Source organism: Heloderma suspectum, chromosome 7, assembly GCF_057233095.1.
Source record: "Heloderma suspectum isolate Gila_16-S chromosome 7, 16-S_ref, whole genome shotgun sequence".
Taxonomy (NCBI): Eukaryota; Metazoa; Chordata; class Lepidosauria; order Squamata; family Helodermatidae; genus Heloderma; species Heloderma suspectum.
Genome location: NC_139464.1, coordinates 93156555 through 93175957, shown reverse-complemented (window position 1 = coordinate 93175957; position 19403 = coordinate 93156555). Strand labels below are relative to the sequence as shown.

Sequence of the window (19403 nt, the reverse complement as noted above, 5' to 3'; positions counted from 1 at the left end):
AAAAAACAACAACCAGTAGCTAGGAACGAAATATGGCCTTTCCAGAATTCTCCTGCAAGCCATTTCCTGTGTGAAAAGGGACATTGGGTAAAAGCTGTAGACGCCTCCATCTTTGCAACTCGGTAGATAGTTTTTGCTACTCAATAACTGTCTCCACATATATGTCATCAGAATATCCCACTTTTTGTGTAAGTAGATCCTAGTTAAAAGGACCTCTTGATTGCAATATACTTGTTACCTCAATATCTTTGTCTACAGACAAACTTGAGAAACATGCATATGGTTTTTCTTTATTCTGTTAAGTTGAAAAGACAAAAATTATATTTGGGGTTATAAAACTCTGGAAAGCTCAACTGCTTTTGCCAGCCTGTGGTACTAGTACAGTAAAAATATAGTAGCCCTCGTCTCAACATCCTCTCCTCAGCCCCCATTGAATTTGGTTTTACTTAAGAATGAGAGCTAATGTCCTATGTTCTCTGTCCTGCTCTGTTCACACAGTAATAAGACAGACGTTGAAAAAGTGAGACACCCCATCCAACCAGCGGGATTAAAACCCAGCCCCCTTCCCTTCGAAAGAAACCGGAATAGCAAAGTAGCTTGCTATCATATATGGTCAGAACATGCAAAATCCAACTGAAAAACAAACTGGGCACTATGGTGGTGCAGTGTGTGTCTATACACAGAGAACAGTAATAAGATGTATTGCAACACCCAGAGGTTGCCACACTCCCATCCCTTATAATAGCGGGTATCGCTAACACTGTGAATAGCTTTAAGAAGCATTTAGAAAAAAATGGCAGCACCATCTCATAGCAACTGATATGAAAGCACTGAAAAACAATGGGCAAAAAGAATGTCCCTAAATCAGGATGTTTATTTATACAAATTACTACCCCATCCCATCCCATCCCATCCCATCCCATCCCATCCCATCCCAGGGGCCCAATGAATGCTCTATGACCATCTGAAGCTGCAGCATTGTTGATGCTAAGCTTGTGTGATCCTAATTAATCACTTGAATGGGAGACTACCGGGTTCCCCTTGTAAGTGCATGATATAAATCATCATCATCACCACCACCACCACCACCACCAAAATCATCTTAGACTTGAGGTTCTTTAAGTAGTGGAATGATCTCCTACAGTAAAATCTTATACATTCTTACTCAGAAGTAAGTACTGTTGAATTCAATGGGGCTTACTCCCAGGCATGTATGTATAGGACTGCAGCCTTAAGTCCTATTGGTATTGGAGACATCTCTTTCTACACCACAAAATTACAAATGGAAACCACCCTGTTTCTTGTGTGCTGGTATGATTCTGCATGCTGAGAACAGCTTAAGCTATAGTGATGCAAGGGCCAAATCAGAACCAGGACAACATCAGCATCACCCACTGGCAATACTTGCTCTGTTTGCTTTTGGAAGCTTAAAAGGGCCAACACATTGTACTTACTTTCCTCTGGCATGTCTTGTTGGTGGTCCTCTGGCTGTTGGGACACCCCCATTTTTGACAAGATGAGAGTAGCACCATCTCGTACCTTCAAGAACATACACAGGAAGAAATGGTTAAGAACAGCAAAAATATATCTTACTTCCATGTAATTTCTACCTCCCACGTAGGCAGTTTCAAAATATTAATTTGCCAACCTCTTCCTTTTCCTACAGTGCCTTTAACTGTTCGTTTAGATGTGCACACGGCTGTCGCGCAGACAAAAGGGCTTATTCCTTCATTCCAATAGAGTCTGCGCTTCAAATATGTATCCACTTGTGTGCATGGAGCTGTGGCCAACACTGAAGTGAATTGGGATAAATGCATGATCAGAGTTTCTAATCAGAGCTAAAATCCACTGACTATGAAAGATTTCCCCCCTAAACTGAATACTCAAGCCCTGAGATTCTTTGAATATGGGAAACTGACACTCACTAAAGAGCAGAGAAGATGCACTGCATTCTTCAAGTTTGAAAGTGTTACTGGAAGCACATCTTGCCTGAGGCATAATTGACAGGCAGTCTTGTGTACTAGCTCTATACAAAGCTAACTTTTATCCTGAGTAAAGAATATGCTTCAGTTTCCAAAGAGACTGCACTCTATAATTGCCCAGTTGCAGCAAATGACAATGTAATTTTGGAGTCTTTTAGGATTTGAGATTGGCCTTTATAAAGCAACAAAAAAGATCAACTCATAGATTTGATATGAAGAGGAGGGCACATTGTCTCACTCGAACAGCTTTTGAAGAAAAGCTGCGTAGTACTAAAAAACATTCAACAGATCCTAACAACTGTTCCAAAATGCTTCCTTACATTATAGTGCATCAGGGTATTGATGCGTTTCCACCTGCCGTCTCTTTGGGATGTTAAATCCAAGTCTGAGAGTATCTGTGCAGTCGAACCTGGACGCCATTCTGAAGAGCAATTACAAGAAGAAAAACACATTGTATTGATGTGCAACTAAAAACAAAATGCATCAGAAATGAGCTTCCATTTAGCAAACCACTGAAGCCTTACAGAAATCAGTAACATCTGCTCTCCCCCAACCCCAAAAGTTAGTTGTGCTTTAAAAAGAAAAACAAACCATCTTTCTCTCCTGAACCAAACAAGATGAATCAGAAATGTGTCTACCAGCACAATCCTATGCATGTCTACTTAGAACTAAGCCTGACTTAATTCAATGGGACTTACTCCCAGGTAATTATATTTATGATTGTATCCTATTTGTAGCAATTTTTCCCAAATGCATCAGAATATGTTTGTAAAAAAAGTCAGAGTATTTAAGCAACTCATGATGTATGTTGCAAAGAGGAAAAACGCATTTAGAGTGCAATCCTATCCAAGTTTTTCTGTCACAACATGCATAGGATTCTGCCCTTAAGTGTCCAGCTTTCAAGAAGTCAAGTATACAGCATTATTGAAAATATCAGTTCCTTTAAGAACAAATCTGATTTTTATGAACATTAAGCTTTTAAAAAACCCATTCTAATTACTCTTAACCAGTTAACAGGTCTTTGTTTCATTAACAACTAGCTGAATTATAAATTACTACATGGGTTTGCATATTTGTGAATAGATTTTAAACCAAATGCTCTGAATATAGGGGAAACAAGTTAATCCATTATTAATATAAATCTAACAGTATAAGTACACAAAAATATACTTATTCAGTTCTGTTTGCAAGTATCCCCTTTTTGACACCAGTGTTTATTACATACATATTAAAACAATAAGAACAGACATGTACCAAGGACTACACTGTCAGGCTTTGGCCACTGCGAATAAGGCAGATTCCGATAGACTTGGTCTATGATCTTCTCCTTTACTTGAGAAATAGTATCACAGTTGAGCACTTTTACTGGTACAGATTCCGTGCCTTCATCTTGTACAATCACATTTACAGTCTGGAGGGTGGGAAATTTCAAGGTTATTAAAATCAGGCAAAAAGACCAATGCTGGCATTTTTTAAAAGTTTTCTTTTATTCCCAAAGACTGAAATTTAGGCAGATCCTACAATACTTTGTGTGCACTCATTACCACATTGTGTCATATGTTTGTGATGGAAATGTGGGTCATACCACATTGTTAACTAGTCTATAAGTCATTTTAGTCTTCTGATCATTTTTTTTTTCTATTCAGAGAACACAGAAAAGACCCCACAATGGATTTTCTCCTTCAATATCTTTCTATGGCTGGATCTTGGGGACTTATTAAATACATGTTTTAAACAGAGACAAATCATTAAAGTAGCTGGACTATCTGCCATCTGTGCCTGCTTAGATAAGTCAATTAACAAGGTAACATAACAGAAGAGACTCAGGTTATTATTTACTGCTCAGTCAAAACAGAGAAAGCAATCCTCAGGATAGCTACAGTTGTTGGGGATGCTTGATTCTTGTTCCAAAGGCATTTCTTTCTTCTCATAATGCTACAAAACCGCCAAATAAGCAGCATCTATCCATTTTGACTAAAACACTTTTCACCCCATAAATTACAGGTGGCAAACTCAGTCTACAGGAGTCGTACAATAGCCAGTAGGCAGCAACATTTCAGCAAAGTCCAGGATAACAGACCGGTCATATAACATGAGTGAGCTATCTTGATGCACACTTTTCTTCTTGCAGATAGATTTCTACAAATCGTCTACAAATCTAAGATTTATCCCAAATAACTTTCATAATTTGGGTTGGACAACAGAGTATTCCTATATTTAAGGTTCTGGACTGTACTAGCAAAGGAATGGATCCCAAATAATGACTGTGGACTCACAAGTGGGTAACAAGGCTGCCGCTTATTATATTGGCAAATGAGGCAGCATTTGCACATGCTTGATTTAACTTGGTATGGTAGATTAATGTTGGTAATTAACTCAGCTGATAATTACTTTTCCTGCAATTAAGCTTCTCAGGTTTACAGACTGAAAGGACTGGGAAAGCACACAATTCTAACAATCCATTTCCCCACAACAGAAAGAAAATACATGTGCTGATGCGTTTTACTTTCATCATCTCCTATGAGTGGGTATTTGGTATTAAGTGGGTATTTATGGTGTTAAGCAGAACAGAAATGGGGTGGTAGGCAAAACCGCCCAACCATCTTTGATGGCATGGGATGGGTCATTTAAGAAAGGACCAAAAGTTCTTGACTGGTTCCCTCTGTAAATGTTTGGACTTACAGCACTAGAAGACAATATCTGCAGAACACTTACTTGGGCCAACACATATAGCAACCAAACAGTGGGGGGTGGGAATCCTGTCTATTCATATACCTAAAACATCATAAAGCAAGGGGGACTAATGAGGCATTTGTGGGTACATTCTTCAGCTCACACAAATGAGCAGTGCCGACTCTGTCCCAGGCTGTTTTTATTTCTCTTTTATTAAGTATATTCCTTCCCCTTTCCCTTGAAAAGAGCTGCAAGCTGTGTGCAAAATTCTTACAAAAGCTTCGCTCTTCCCACACTCTCGTCACTAATGTTCTTTCCAAAAAATATATTGAATGTGCTTTCAAACAACACTTCATAAATGCTTAAGAAAAGGTTTCATCTGATGCCACTGATGTGCCATTGCACAACTCACTGTCAAACAAAATGAAATGGCTTCTCACAGTGTTAATAAACTTGGAGAAATCTCACAGCAGAGCGATTTTTTAGTCAAAGAATATGACAGCACAGTTCTGCAAAGCCCAGTCCCACAGTTTCTGCATATTCATTACTTTTTATCCTTCATAAGCAAGTCAGGGCCAAACTAGAGGTGACTTTGCAAAGATGCATTTAATGTACAGGTTAAAAAAAAGAGAGAGAGAGAGAGAGAGAGAGAGAGAGAGAGAGAATTGCTGATAATTAACAGGAAAGAGCAGGCATGGAAGGGGAATTTAACACTTTCCTCCCTTGCCGAAGTCTTCAGGTAAATCCCTCCTCTGAAGCTAGTATTTGAATTTGGAAGATATCTCCCACTGGCACCAAGGGGAGATTTATCCACAAAGCAAATACCAGCTATAGACGAGGGAGATAGATATATTTAGCAGGGGAAGAAAGTGTTAAATTCCCTGTCTGTGCCTGCTCTGATCCCATTATCAGCCACTCCAGCTGATGCAATATGCCTTTTAAAAGTGAGTAGAAGTCTCCTTTCAGACCTTCCCCTACAATATGGATAAGCTAGGCACTAAGCAAGCAGAGATGGGGCGTGCGCGCACGCACGTGTGTATGCCCATGTCTCCTCCCCACTTTGAGCCCTCATGTGAGCATGCTGAATGACTACATAGGGTTGAAGTCAGTGGCCATCACAGCTTCTCATGGTGGAGAAGAAGACATGGGCAATTAAAAAACCCATTTATGATTATTGTCTGTAAGAGAGACTTCACAGTGGAAGATGCCATTTATTTTGTTCATTTGTTTTTGCCCAGTCCACTAAAATACCAAAGGCCCTATACCAAATTACTGCGTTCATGGTCAGGACAACCAAATTAATCTCTCTCTCTTTTTGTTGTTGTTGTCCTATTGCATATCTCTATCATCCCTATTTTACATAAATACATTAACTGGGAGACAGATAATGTTGTATTTCAGTAACATTTCAATTGACTGATACCCTGAAACACTGAAGGAAACACTGAAAATGGCTACATACCAGTTGAGAGTATTCTACATCATCTCCCAACAAACCAGTGTCATTCAGTGTGTATTTGGCCTTCATTTGCACAGCATCCACAGGCCCTTTCTCCACCTGATGTTTGATAGCCTTGAACAATTTATAAAGAGGTTCTCCAGCATTGTCCTGTTGAAATTGGTGAGGGAAGACAATATTTTACTGGCTACCTTTCAAAAGAGAAACAGTGACTGCTTTCAAATGTAAACTGTAGTCTGGCATGATGAGAACAAATAGGAGCATGTCTCTGGCTTACCAGCTCCCTCCGCCCCATTGTAATGCGGATGTATAATTTTCATTCTCAGTATGTGGCAAAGTTTCCCATTTTATCCAAACAAGCAAACTACAGTTTGTGATTGCCTGTAAACCAACCTATGGCTTGCTGAGATCAGAAGTTACTGATCTCTGCATGTAAGGAGCACATGAGCTCAGGGCTGGTTTGTACACTAAACTGCGGTTTGGCATTATGCCTGAATACAACAAATGTCAAGCATGCATGCATTTCAGACTTTACCTTGAGGTACTGATATAGACAAATTGACATCCAATTAGAAAGCATCCTCTCCACAACCGTTTCTGATCTAAAAGAAAAGAACACACTTGTGTTGAAGTGCATGGATAGCAACTGTAGCCTGTCCACATGCATTGGTCAAGCACTAAATTAATTGCCAGAATCTCTCGCAATGTCCTCCTTACCCAAGGCATACAATGTCATGTAGTCACAAAATAGGTAATGGGACTGTGGTGCTCATGAAGGAAGCTCACTGGATGACCTTGTACCAGGCACCATTTTTTGGCCTGACCTCTCTCAAGGTGGTTTTGAGGATAAAATAGGGGAAAGAAGGATATACATTTTTCCCTCTTTAAGTTCCTGTGAGGAATGCTGGGACAAAAATAAAGAATATACAGTATATACAGTATATAACACATCCTCTCAGTGGGGAACACGGTGACTTGTTTTCCTGTCACACGAGGTAGGAACAAGCTGTGTTGTGAGCCGTGGGAGATACTAAAGTTGTCCAACATAAGCGCGCTCTCTTGAGTATTTCTCTCAAATAATAATTTCACAGTAAGGACCCCAGAGATTTATTCTGTGTGGCAGTTAATTTAGTCCTGACCTAAAGAACATCCTTAGGGCACTTCCCTCTCGCTATTGCTATAAAAACATTTATCTCCTTTCAATATTATAATAGTAAATAGGGCTGCACTTCTGACATGAGATGCGCATGTCTGAATTTACCGATCTTGTGCTATACTGTTAAGACAAAAATATAACAAGTTACTAAGAAAACAGAATACCATACTCTCAAACATGTAACAAAATATAAAGACAAGTCAATGTAACATTACTATAGTGCTAAGCAAAATTAATTATAGACAGAAGAAAACAAATTAATTAACCAAGTAGACTGTGAAAACACTAGACCATATACATCAGGTAAACAGTATAAAAATAGATTATATGGAAGTTTTCAAAATGGCATTTAATCAAAAGACATTTTAGAAGACGAAAGTCCCACCATTTGGCATTTGTAAAAAGAGTCAATGGCTACTCTCTTCAGAATCCTGGTTAGGGCTGACTCTACCATTAGGGAGAGTTAGGCGGTCACCTCAGGCACAGGTAATGGGTGATATGGAAGGCCCCCTGACCATTCCCTTCTGCTGGAAGATACAAATGTATGTTCCATGTTACCTGACCTGTCCCCTTCCCCCGCCAAACTAGCCTGCTGTCTTCAGGATTCCTGCATTGAGCAGGGGGTTGGACTCGATGGTCTTGTTGGCCCCTTCCAACCCTACTATTCTATGATTCTATTATTCAAGTGAGGTGGAGGAAGCTGTCCCATCATCTGCCAGTCCATTTGGCTTTTGTAGGCAGAATTGGGAGAGGGTGCTTACACCTTGTGCTTTGTCTCTGGCTGGCCCTGATTCTAAAGTATAAAAGCAAATCTTCATCATGTCTTGGTTTCTGTATGTAGTCTTAGATGTATTGGAGGAGGGGGGGAAACAGGCATAATCAGGTGAGATCTGTTCTATGATCTGGTGAAAAAGAATGTGAGTTTTTCAATGGAAAGTGGGCAACTTCCATTGGTACTGGTTTATCAAAGAAATTGTCCCTACCTTCGGAGCATCAGTTTAGGATTTTTAGCCACAACATACTGCTCCATCAGCTCCAAAAACAATGTCCTCATGATGTCAGTATAGTATTCTAGCTTCCCGTGCAAAGCCACCGTCAAGAGAGATGCAAAATATACTTTTGCACGAGCAGAAAATTCCTTTTGGTTTTCCAATGTGTGAATGAACTAAACAATTAAAAAGAAAAGACAACAGGTACATGAACAACTGAATGTTGTTCTTATTACTCAGAATAAGAACACAGTTCCAAAAAGATAAAACACTGGGGCAAATAATATTCCAGAAGTACCGAGTACAATCTTTGTGTTCTTAGGCTAAATAAAGTGACACTTTTGTTTAACTCATCCATTCAGCGTTGTTTGTCATTTGCAATATGATGAGTCACTTGAACAATGAGATATCACAATGAGATTTGGTATGTTCAGGACATTATTCTATGTTTCAAGTTTCAATACCAGTTCATCATCTACTCTTTCAAATAAGAAAGAAAATGCAAAATAAATTGTAACGTGATCTCTGCTGTGAAGACTGAGATAGCAGAATAAAGTTGTTATACACATCCAAGACCTCATTTACATTTCATGTTTGAAATGCAGCTTGATGAATGTGAGTATGATGTCTTTATTTTGTCCATTTATATCCTCTTTTTTCCATCTTGGAACTCAGGTGGTTTCCCATCCAAGCACCGATCAGACCCAAACCTGCTTAGGTTCAGCAAAGTTATTGCATCATGTGATCTCAACCAGGTACCCTCCAAATGTGCCTTTCCCCAACCTGGCACCCTCCAGATGTTTTGGATGTCAAATTCTTTCACCCCTAACATGGTCAATGGTCCAAAACATCTGGAGGGCACCAGGTTGGTTAAGGCTGCCTTATACCATGCCCTGACTTTCTGTTTATCATAGAAAGGTGGGATATAAATGCTGAAAGAAATACAAGTACAAATAAAATCTGTACCATTATTTTCAGATGGGCCTGGAAAGATGCAAAATTCACCTCAATGCAATAATTGCCTTGAAGACTGAGATATCAGAGTGAAATTTAGTATGTACGTTGTTGTAACATAATGTTCTATTTGAAGATTGAACACCTGCACAATTAATTGCAATTAATTGTGCAATTCAAGACTGTTCCTGACTAGTATACACTGAACTGTATTAACCAAATTACACCTTTGTACTTCCTCTGAAATAAAGTTTGGTTTCACAAAACAGCCAGAATCTGGGATTTCTAAAGCATTTATCTGTAAGTTTATAATAACACATTATTAAGATATACATCCATTCAGTTTCTGCCAGATGGAAAGTTTTGATTTAAATAACTTTTAGATCAAAATCAGGATTAAGAGCAACATTTAAAATATTGGCTCTATTTAAAATTGTTATTCCAAATGGCTGGTGCAGTGATCCAAACTGATATATGTATCTAATAGTAGGAGCCAATAGTATTTCAACTGAATATCATATTCTTCCACAGATGAAATGATGGGAACAGAATAAAAACGATGCATTATTTACATCACAGACTTTTACAAGATGCTCATTACACAATATATGTGGGCTAATTTTGCTATTGTTGTAAATATATATCAGGCTAAAATGCTTTTCAGAAACACAAAAGGTGACCTTTCATTTTCTACTCACATTGATGAGAAATGATTTACTATTAAGCAGATTGGAGAATTGATTCAATGCCTGTTCTACGGTTGGCCGCCTAGCTTCAGGAATGTCCAGTTTCCCAGTAATCATTACATCTTTTTCTCCATCTTTGGACGGCAGAAAGAAGACTCTGTCCGTATAAGTTTTGTAGTCCAGCACAGGAATTCCTGCTTCATTGATGTCATTTGTCTGATCTTCCATTTCTATCATTAGATCTACAATAGGCAACATTTTTCAAACTTTAGCAGAAAATATACTATTGATTTAACTTTTGCTGCACTGAAGAAAATAATCAAGTATGCCACTCTTTTTACTGTCAATCCTTTCAACTTTCTTTTCCATGGTTGTTCATTTAGCAAAACTTGTATCTTTCTTGTAAAGCTCATTTTCCCACTGGTAGCTCACCTAATGCAACTGTTTCTTTTTCTGAATTAGTCCTTGGCAGAAATAATCCTGACATGAGTTTTGATTTTGAACATGCTTGTGAATAACTGCCTTTGACTAGGCCTACTTGTGAATAAATGTATTTAGTATTCCAGTCTTAGATCTCGGTTTTAACGAGCTCCTGGATTTTTCTTATTGTTGATTGTTTAAAATTGTTTTAGATATATGCATGTTTCTCTGTGTGCTGTCTGCTTATATGTTTGTATGTATATAGTTTTTACACTACTGTAATGGTTTTTGCTTTTTGTTAAAAGAGAGCTTCAGCTATTAGGTGGTAAAGAAATGTAATAAATGAAATGAATGAATGAAACCATCTGGAGCAGAAATCACCTCCGTCTTGTAACGGCACAGAACAAGGATGTACCATGGTACCACTGATACATATGAGCTCTACTTACCCAGTATACATTTCAAGGCAATTTATGGTTTGTTGTATTCACCTGCATACAACCCACTGAAACCGAGGGATTCTCATGCTGTTTGGCAAAAGACTTGAACCAGTCTCCCAGATCAGATTCTGTATCCACTAGACCACACTGGCTCTTCATAATTATCCACTAGTGAAAGGTCCACCAATCTTGCATGTGTATATTGGAAGGCAATTGCTACAGTCAGAAAAAGGTGTGGGACTAGTCCAGCTTTCCAAACTCTGCCCCTGCCCTGTTACCTCAAATCAGGTATGTTTTCAGGTCCAGAGGAATGCTTTTTCCTCCTGATCCAAGACCTACACCACATCTCGCCCATCCCAAATCCTACTATTGCTTTGGGCTGGGGCTGGGGAGATGGATGAAGCACTGGAAACATTGTCCTGCCCATAGCAATGTTTAACTGTTTTCAAAAGGGAAATGAGAAAATTGCTCATTCCACTACAGTATTCCTATTAGTGAATGTGAGGCCACCCACTATGAAGGGTGGAGGACTGAATGTGCCCACTCCCTGGCCAAATATGTTCCAGTAACCCCAGCCATTAAAAATCAAGCTTGCTACTCTCTATATTATACCCTCACCCTGACTCCCACTTATGGCTCATGCTAAACTGTGACAAATTCTGGAAACTGAAATGGATAAAATGAACAGACAGTTTGCTTCAGATCACTTCGGGGAAAGCCTACTTTGAGGGATTTGGCTTTGAGAGATTTAGTAACCTCCCATGTGATTTCTACAGTGCACTTTATGGCTACCTTTGAAGTTGTTTGGAAGCTACAGCTAATGCAGAATCCACGGCCTGCCTCTTTACAGGACAAGTCACATGGAACACATTACTAATGTCTTAGCTCACTTAGACTGACTCTTTGCTTTTGAGCCCAGTTCAAAGTGCTGGTGATGACTCTAAAAAATCTAAATGGTATAGGTTCCATGTACCTCAGGGAACACCTCTCAATGCCCTTAGCTCAGTGGAGAAAGGGTCTGTTCCACATCCCATCCTTTACAGAGATGACGACTGCAAGGACATGGGGCCAAGTTTTCTCCATAGTGGCACCCCTCATCAATAGTAAAAACATGGCATGTTTAAAACTTTCTGCAGACTGATCTCTGTGCATGTGTGTTTTGAAACTACCACATTGTTTTCAGCTTTGGCATTTTAAGCTGGTTGAAAATTCATTGCAGAACTGTTATGATTTTATTGTGAGTTGTTTTTATTTTGGATGGAAGATACTTCAGGTGGCATGTGAGCTGCAGGGAATATTTAAACAAGCAAAAAGTACACCGCTGATTTTATCAGGAACTTGCGGTTGAGTATTCAATGAATCAATTGTTGTGCATTCACATTTGCTGCACAAGCATATTGTGCACACTGAGGTAAATTGCATCATGGGCATTTAATGTCCATGACAGAAATTTAAAAACAATTATAGACATTGTGGCATAAGCAGCAATGTTATAGAACTTGATAAGATTACAAAAGATGGTTTCACTCAAAAGAGTTCATATGTGTATATGTATTCACCCCCATTCTCATGAATGTATGGCAACATGCAGAAAATCTTATGAAGCATAGTGGATTTTCATATGGCTGCTAAGAATTTTCAAACCAAGATTCTGTCTTTTCAGAACTGCAGTATTTGACCCTAATTCCATTTATAGTAAAATTTTGTTTGGAGTTGTTGATGATGCAAAAATAATCAGAATCCAAGGCTGGAATTCATGAAGAAATCCCTCCCTAAAATGTCACAGACAACTGAAAAAGTGGAACATAAAACAGAGGCTCATCCATTTTCCTTCTGGGGGGAGATAGTTGCTATTCATGTAAGTCTGCTATTTTATCGATGTTTCTCTTTTTATTGTTTTCTAATTTCAGCGATAGATATAACTAGAGCAAAGATCAATACCCAACAGAAAGCATAACTATTATATTTGGCAGGCTGAAAGAAGGTTATACAGTTCATCAGATTATTACTGACAATATATCAGGTTGATCCAAGAGCTTTTAGGTTTCGACACAGGGGACAATTACTTTGCCACCTTTCAGAGCTGTTTGAGCTAGAGGGCTTTTAGTTGTCTGACTGACTAGAACAGCAAGTTAATTAATCTAATGGCCTGTTGTCTCAGCAATTTGTATTGACTACATCACTGACCCTTGTTCCCTTTCTTCCATAAAAGTTCCCTGCATTCAGAGAGCAAGCTATCATGTACTGGTGAGGTTTGGAACTTCTTTGCAGGTGCAAGCCCCCAGCAATTCCAGGACAAACTTAGTCTGACAAAATGGGGAATGGAAGAATTTAGAGGTCAGCATGAAGGGAAACAATCAGGAGAGGCAGCATTAAGACTTAGGGCAGGAAGCACAGCAGAAACTAGACAGGAGCTGGCAGGTCAACATATAGGATATGCTCCGTGTTGGACAAAGGTGTGTTCACATATAATGCTAAAAAGAAATCCTGGCTTAATAAGCCAGGATATACATGGGGGCATGCACCCACAGGCAGTCCCATTCCTTCCACTTCATTCATTCACACAAAGAGGCAAAACAAACCAGGATTTTAACCATATGTAATCCACACCTTTCAGGGTTGCTTTTAATGCTGTAAAATGTATCTGAATTAATGTACACTGTATGTTTTCGTCAGTGACTGAAGGGTTAATGAAGGAGTCTCAACTGATCATATTGTTCTAGGTGGAAGGTTGAAAGCTCTGGGGAATGAACAGTGAACTAGCACAGATTGGCAGGTTTTCCCCACCAACTGGTTACAGAGAGTGCTCGACTGTGAAGCAGGGAGAGAAGAGAACCCTGCCTCCCATGTGTCCTGAGGAAAAGGTGGTTGGTGGAGTTTTGTTGTGGCCCTGGCTTGTCGCTGCAGCCTCTTTACCGTTTTGCATCCCAGCTAGGTTCTGTTGCTGGCTAAGCAGCATCTTTGGCGACCAGGATGAAAACTCCAGAGGAAGGATTTATGTCCTGAGGAGAAAGTCTGACTACAGAAGCTCCCATTGGGCTTGAATCAGCCAGCCAGCTTCCCCACCTAAGGAAGTTGTGAGTCTGGACAGACTTCAGTACGCAAATTAGATAGTTTGTTTTGAGATCTCAAAGAGACCATCCAGGTCTGTGAATCCTCTCATGTTTCTGCAAGTGCTCTGGTTTTCTTCCTTTCAGGACTACAGCAAGGGGATTTGTATAGCAACAGTGTTCTTTGTGTAAATCCATAGGTGTAAGTTACCTAATAGGTTTTGTCTGCCAGGTTCCCCACTTTTAATCCTCTCATTTTTTCCACTTTCCCCTTATCTAAGTTATGGTTCCCTTTTGACAGTAAATCTTTTTACTGTCAGTCCAGGTGTGTGTGTTACTGAACTGTTAGGGATGGTAGTAACTGCAGTGGTGGGGGCGGGGTGGAGAGGGAGTTCCAGCTGCTGGTTGCAGAGAATGAAAGGGGCCTGTGTTAAGGTTTTCTCCCTAAGGAAAAAGAGCCCAGGAGTTTCACATAGGTTCTAGTCCAGCTCCCCAGACCACTGAGGCGAGAAGCTCCCCGTAGCCAGAAATCATATCACAAAGTCTGTGAAAATTCCCTGATTTTGGGCTGAATGATCTGTTAAGTCTGCAATGTCTTGGGAAGTCCAATTACCACAATGCTCTCCCAACACTCTATAATCAGGATAGATCCAGTAGAGGAGCAGAAACCTTTTATGCACAGTATTCATACTTCTCGGCGATGATGATCTCTTGGCTCCAGGAGGCTTACAGGAATTTACCTTTATTTACTATGGAACAAGAAGGCACCATGTGTGTGTCTGTCTTCATGTAGTCTATGATCAATACACTTTTTGACTCTATTTTTTGGTCTTGTTTTAAACATCAGCATTCTCTTTAATTCTACTCATGAGATTTGCCAGATGTCAGGATCTGACCTAAACAGTTCAGGTTTGTTATCACTTTTCCTACCATGAAAGTTTATCAGCTAAGGAATACTACTGACATACAGGGCTGGTTATCATGATAAATGGGAAGCCAATGCTATTCTCCTTACTTCCATCTTCATTCCAGAAGCTACTCCTATTTGATCTTTTATAAATACCTTCTATTCAAATGCTTATGATAAACTCAACTTGGTCTATCTGCTTTTTATTTTTTGTATTATGCTCCGTTGACTAATTCATTTTGATGATGTTGGTGGTGGTAAGCTCAGCTCTACCCCCAAGATCTGCACATATAATGGGACTGTCCAGCACCAGCCACAACTAAATTTTAGAAATGGGCTCACTACAGAAGACACAAGAAACAAACAAAACCCAAATTGAGTATCATTAATTTTGTGTGAGCGCATATAATACAAGGGCTGCCCGGACATAAACATGATAATTATGTAGAATGGCTTATGCAAAACATTACTCACATTCATGTACTACAATTTCAGGCCTCAGGAACACTCCTTTAAGTTATTTTTATGTTGGCAAATATTCCTTCTTGTTTTCTTAATAAACATAACTAGCTCCAAATATGTCACACTCCAGAAGCAGCCTTCAGTACTTCTGTTTAAATTAGTTACATGTATTAAGTTTTGGAAAAGCTCTCAAAAGTATCAGGTATGGTACCCAACGGCAGGCCCCCCAGGCCAAAAGGTACCCAACAAGCTACTGGGGAAGAGCAAGGGCCTCTGACAAGTAATCATGGCAAAAATGATGTGTCTGGGGCAAATCCTGCAGGAACCCCAGCTGTTGATACAGCCAAAGGTGAAAGTAGGGGTCTGCGCTGTACAGAGATCCATCGAATAGCAACATGGAATGTCAGAGGAATGAGTCTAGGCCAATTGGATATTGTTAAACAAGAAATGGAGAGGCTAAAAATTGACCTCCTTGGAGTCAGCGAGCTACACTGGACTGACAATGGCTTTTTTCAATCTGAAGACTTTACTGTTTATTATTCAGGACATGATGCTAAGGGAACAAATGGAGTGGTGTTTATTGTAAACAAGAAATTTGCTCGAGCAGTGGAAAGCTTTTTGACGGTCAATGATCGAATTATGACCATTCGTATTCGTGCCAAACTCCTCAACATCACAGTTGTCTAAGCCTATGCTCCAACGACCGACGCAACAGAACTTGAAATAGAAAGTTGTTTTGCCACCATACAAGAAACCTTGAAATCAGTATCCAAGAAAGACATCGTTTATACACTAGGTGATTTTAATGCAAAGTTGGATGCACCCAAGTAGAGACAGGCATCACAGGTAGATTTGGTCTAAGGGAAAGGAACGATGCAGGCGACCGTCTGGTACAATTTTGTCATGAAAATCGATTTCGAATCATGAATACATGGTTCAAACAGCACAAACATTGCTTATACACTTGGACATCGCCAAACGGACTTTATCGTAATCAGACTGACTATGTCCTATGCAAATATAGACGGACCAGCTCAGTACTTGCGGTCAAAACATATCGAGGCGCCGACTGGTTCAGATCGTAATTAGTTGGTGGCAAAAATCAGAGTTAAATTATGTAACATTGAAAAGACTGCACCACCAGGAAAGTTTGATGTCTCCAAAATGCCTTCTATTTACTTAAGTGAAGTGAAAAATAGGCTGGAACTGCTGGATACAGCAGAAAAAATGCCCGATAAACTGTGGCAGGAAATTTATAAGATCATCACTGAAATAGCAGTTGAGCATATACCATATAGGAAGCCAGAGAAAAAGTGTAAGTGGCTCTTGAGTGAAACTATCAAAATAGTGAAGCAGAGAAAAATAGCCAAAGCAAAAGGAAAATGGGAAGTAGCAAGAAGACTGAATGCAGATTTCTAGAGGGCAGCAAGGAAAGATAACGACATTTATTGGGGTGAGCGTTGCAAACAGTTAGAAGAGGACTACATGAGGGGCCATATCAGGAATGCATTTATGCAAGTTAAAAAGATTTGAACATCATTTACTGCTTGCAAAGGTATTATTAAAAACAAACAAGGGAAAGTATTATCCCACCAACAAGACGTCAAGAACAGATGGCGAGAATATACTGAAGAGCTGAATACTGGTAGCAAAGATGCACTGCCGCTGGATGCTGAGGATTGTGAAGTTGAAAAAGAACCATCCATTCTTGAGGAAGAGATTGTGTGGACTATGAGACAACTACCAAACAACAAGGCCCCAGGCATTGGCAACATCCCTGCAGAACCGTTAAGGCCTGTACCATCCAAAATTATCAAAGTTTTGTGTCAGAAAGTCTGGGAAACCAATGAATGGCCACGGGACTGGAAACGTTTAGTCTTTATTCCACTACCAAAAAAGGGAGACTCCAAAGACTGTTCCAATTGCTGCACAATTGCTCTCATACCTCATATTAGCAAAATTTTGCTTAAGATTATACAAAAGTGCTTGGCACCAACCATTGAAAGGAAATTACCAGAAGTTCAAGCTGGCTTCTGAGAGGGACGTGGTACTTGTGACCATACAGCAAATCTGCAAGGGATCATGGAAAAATCTCATGAATATCAAAAGGTCATTTACTTATGCTTCATCAATTAAAAGAAAGCTTTTGACTGTGTTGAGCATGACAAGTTGTGGAGAGCTCTACGAGATCTGGGGGTACCAGCACATTTGGTCAAGTTAGTACAATCACTGTACATAAATCAGGAAGCTACTGTTCGAACATCATATGGAGATACTTATTGGTTTAAAATAGAGAAAGGAGTACAGCAAGGCTGCATTCTTTCACCTTTTCTTTTTAACCTCTATGCTGAAATGATCTTGAGGAAGTCAGAGCTTGAAGAAACAGAAATCGGGGTAAAGGTTGGCGGAAGGATTATAAATAATCTTTGTTATGCTGATGACACAACTCTCCTCTCAGAAACCAAAGAAGGTCTAGAATATATGATCAAGAAAATCAAGGAAGAGAGTGAGAAGTTTGGCCTCTCCTTAAACATCAAAAAGACCAAGCTCATGTCCACTGCGAAGAATGGAAATATCAGCATAGTAGTTGATGGTGAAGAGTTTGAATGTGTGGAAGAATTTATTTTCTTAGGATCGCAGATCAATCAAAGCAGCCCAGAAATAAAAAGTCGAATTGCGCTGGGTCATGCAGCAATGATGAGCAAGAACCGAATATGGAAAAACAAGGACATCAGCTTGACAACTAAATGCAGATTAGTTTGTACCACCGTGTTTCCCATAGTTGCCTATGGATGCGAAAGTTGGACAATGAAGAAACAAGACCGAAAGAGAATTGATATGTTTGAGCTGTGGTGTTGGAGAAGGCTCCTGCGCATTCCTTGGACAGCTAAGACAACAAATAAGCAAGTATTGGAATGTATAAAGCCAGACATGTCATTGGATGGAAAAATCATGAAACTGTGATTGACATATTTTGGCTATGTTATATGGAGGAACTCACTAGAAAAAGCAATTATGCTCAGATTGGTTAGCGGTAAAAGGAAACCTGCCGCCAAAGAACAAGATGGCTAGATACCATCAAAATGGATACCAACCAGAGCATGGAACAGCTCAAAGAAATTGTACAAGATCGGGATATGTGGAGAGAGATGATCCATAGAATCGCCAAAAGTCGGACATGACTGAATGGATAATATCATCATCATTAAGGTTTCAGATCAGACATTTTCAGATGGTGGAGTATAACAGCTCTTTAAAATTATGTAGAAAGTGATCCAGACTGCAAGCTCATACACAGTCAAGTTGCTTAAATCCTGCTGAAAACTGGATTGACAGCACAGTTCTGTGCAGGTGTTGGAAACTTATAAGGCATTGTAACTAAGCTTATTTTAAGGCAAACAGCTATATGAACCTGCCATAAGATTTTTTGCTTATACATAAGAGCAGCATAGATGATAGTATAGGATGGGATAGCTAGGATAATCAAAGATTACTGGGTCTGGTAAAACACTGGTTCAGTAGGCCTAGCCTGTGTCAGAGTAAAATTTTGGGAAGTATTTGTATGGGCTAGTAGAGTCATTTGTACTTGGAAGAGAGAGAAATTTAAGATAACAGGTTGTGGTTAATGTACCTTTTTAAAGATATGTTGCCAACCCCAACGATGCTTAAGCAGAAGTTAGGGACTTTTCGAGTTTCTCTGGAATTAAGTCAAAATGTCTAATTTGACTCATTTGACATTTTCAGAAGGAAGGCACATAGATTTAGAATTAGGGGCTTAAATGAAGCTAGACCACCTTGTAATAACCAATCAGTAAGCTTATAGCATAATGGATACCATGTATGGTATTAGATAAAGACTTGGCATAGGACTTGGGGGTATAAAAGAAAGTTTTACCTGATGGGGGAGGCCCTGCCTTCTATCCAGACTCTAAAAATACTTCTTCTTCTTCTTCTTCTTCTTCTTCTTCTTCTTCTTCTTCTTCTTCTTCTTCTTGGAGATAATGGGGGGAAAGATCCTCTGCTGGCAGATTTGTTTAAGTCTAAGTCTTTTCTTTCTATTTCTGTATTAAGTATGAAAGGTGTATGTGCATGTTACATTTCCCTAATAAAGGCATTCTATTTTCTTTTAAACTGTTGTCTGTGTGTGGAAATAAGCACATCTCACCAAATTTTAGTAGACAGGAAATAGGAATCTGTCATAAATTCTAAACTGAAGGTTTATAAA

General features: G+C 39.4%; 1 protein-coding gene across 3 annotated transcripts in view; it reads right to left on the bottom strand.

The window, feature by feature from the left end:
* Positions 1-19403, bottom strand: part of PLXNB2 (plexin B2) — a 445494-nt gene that overhangs the window by 15090 nt on the left and 411001 nt on the right. For all 3 annotated transcript variants that reach the window (XM_084810902.1, XM_084810901.1, XM_084810900.1), the window contains 7 exons: positions 9912-10141; positions 8254-8435; positions 6650-6716; positions 6118-6264; positions 3237-3393; positions 2303-2403; positions 1455-1539 (listed from right to left, as the gene is read on the bottom strand). In XM_084810902.1, the coding sequence (XP_084667028.1) occupies positions 1455-1539; positions 2303-2403; positions 3237-3393; positions 6118-6264; positions 6650-6716; positions 8254-8435; positions 9912-10141 (969 nt within the window). The remainder of the gene's footprint in view (positions 1-1454; positions 1540-2302; positions 2404-3236; positions 3394-6117; positions 6265-6649; positions 6717-8253; positions 8436-9911; positions 10142-19403) is intronic.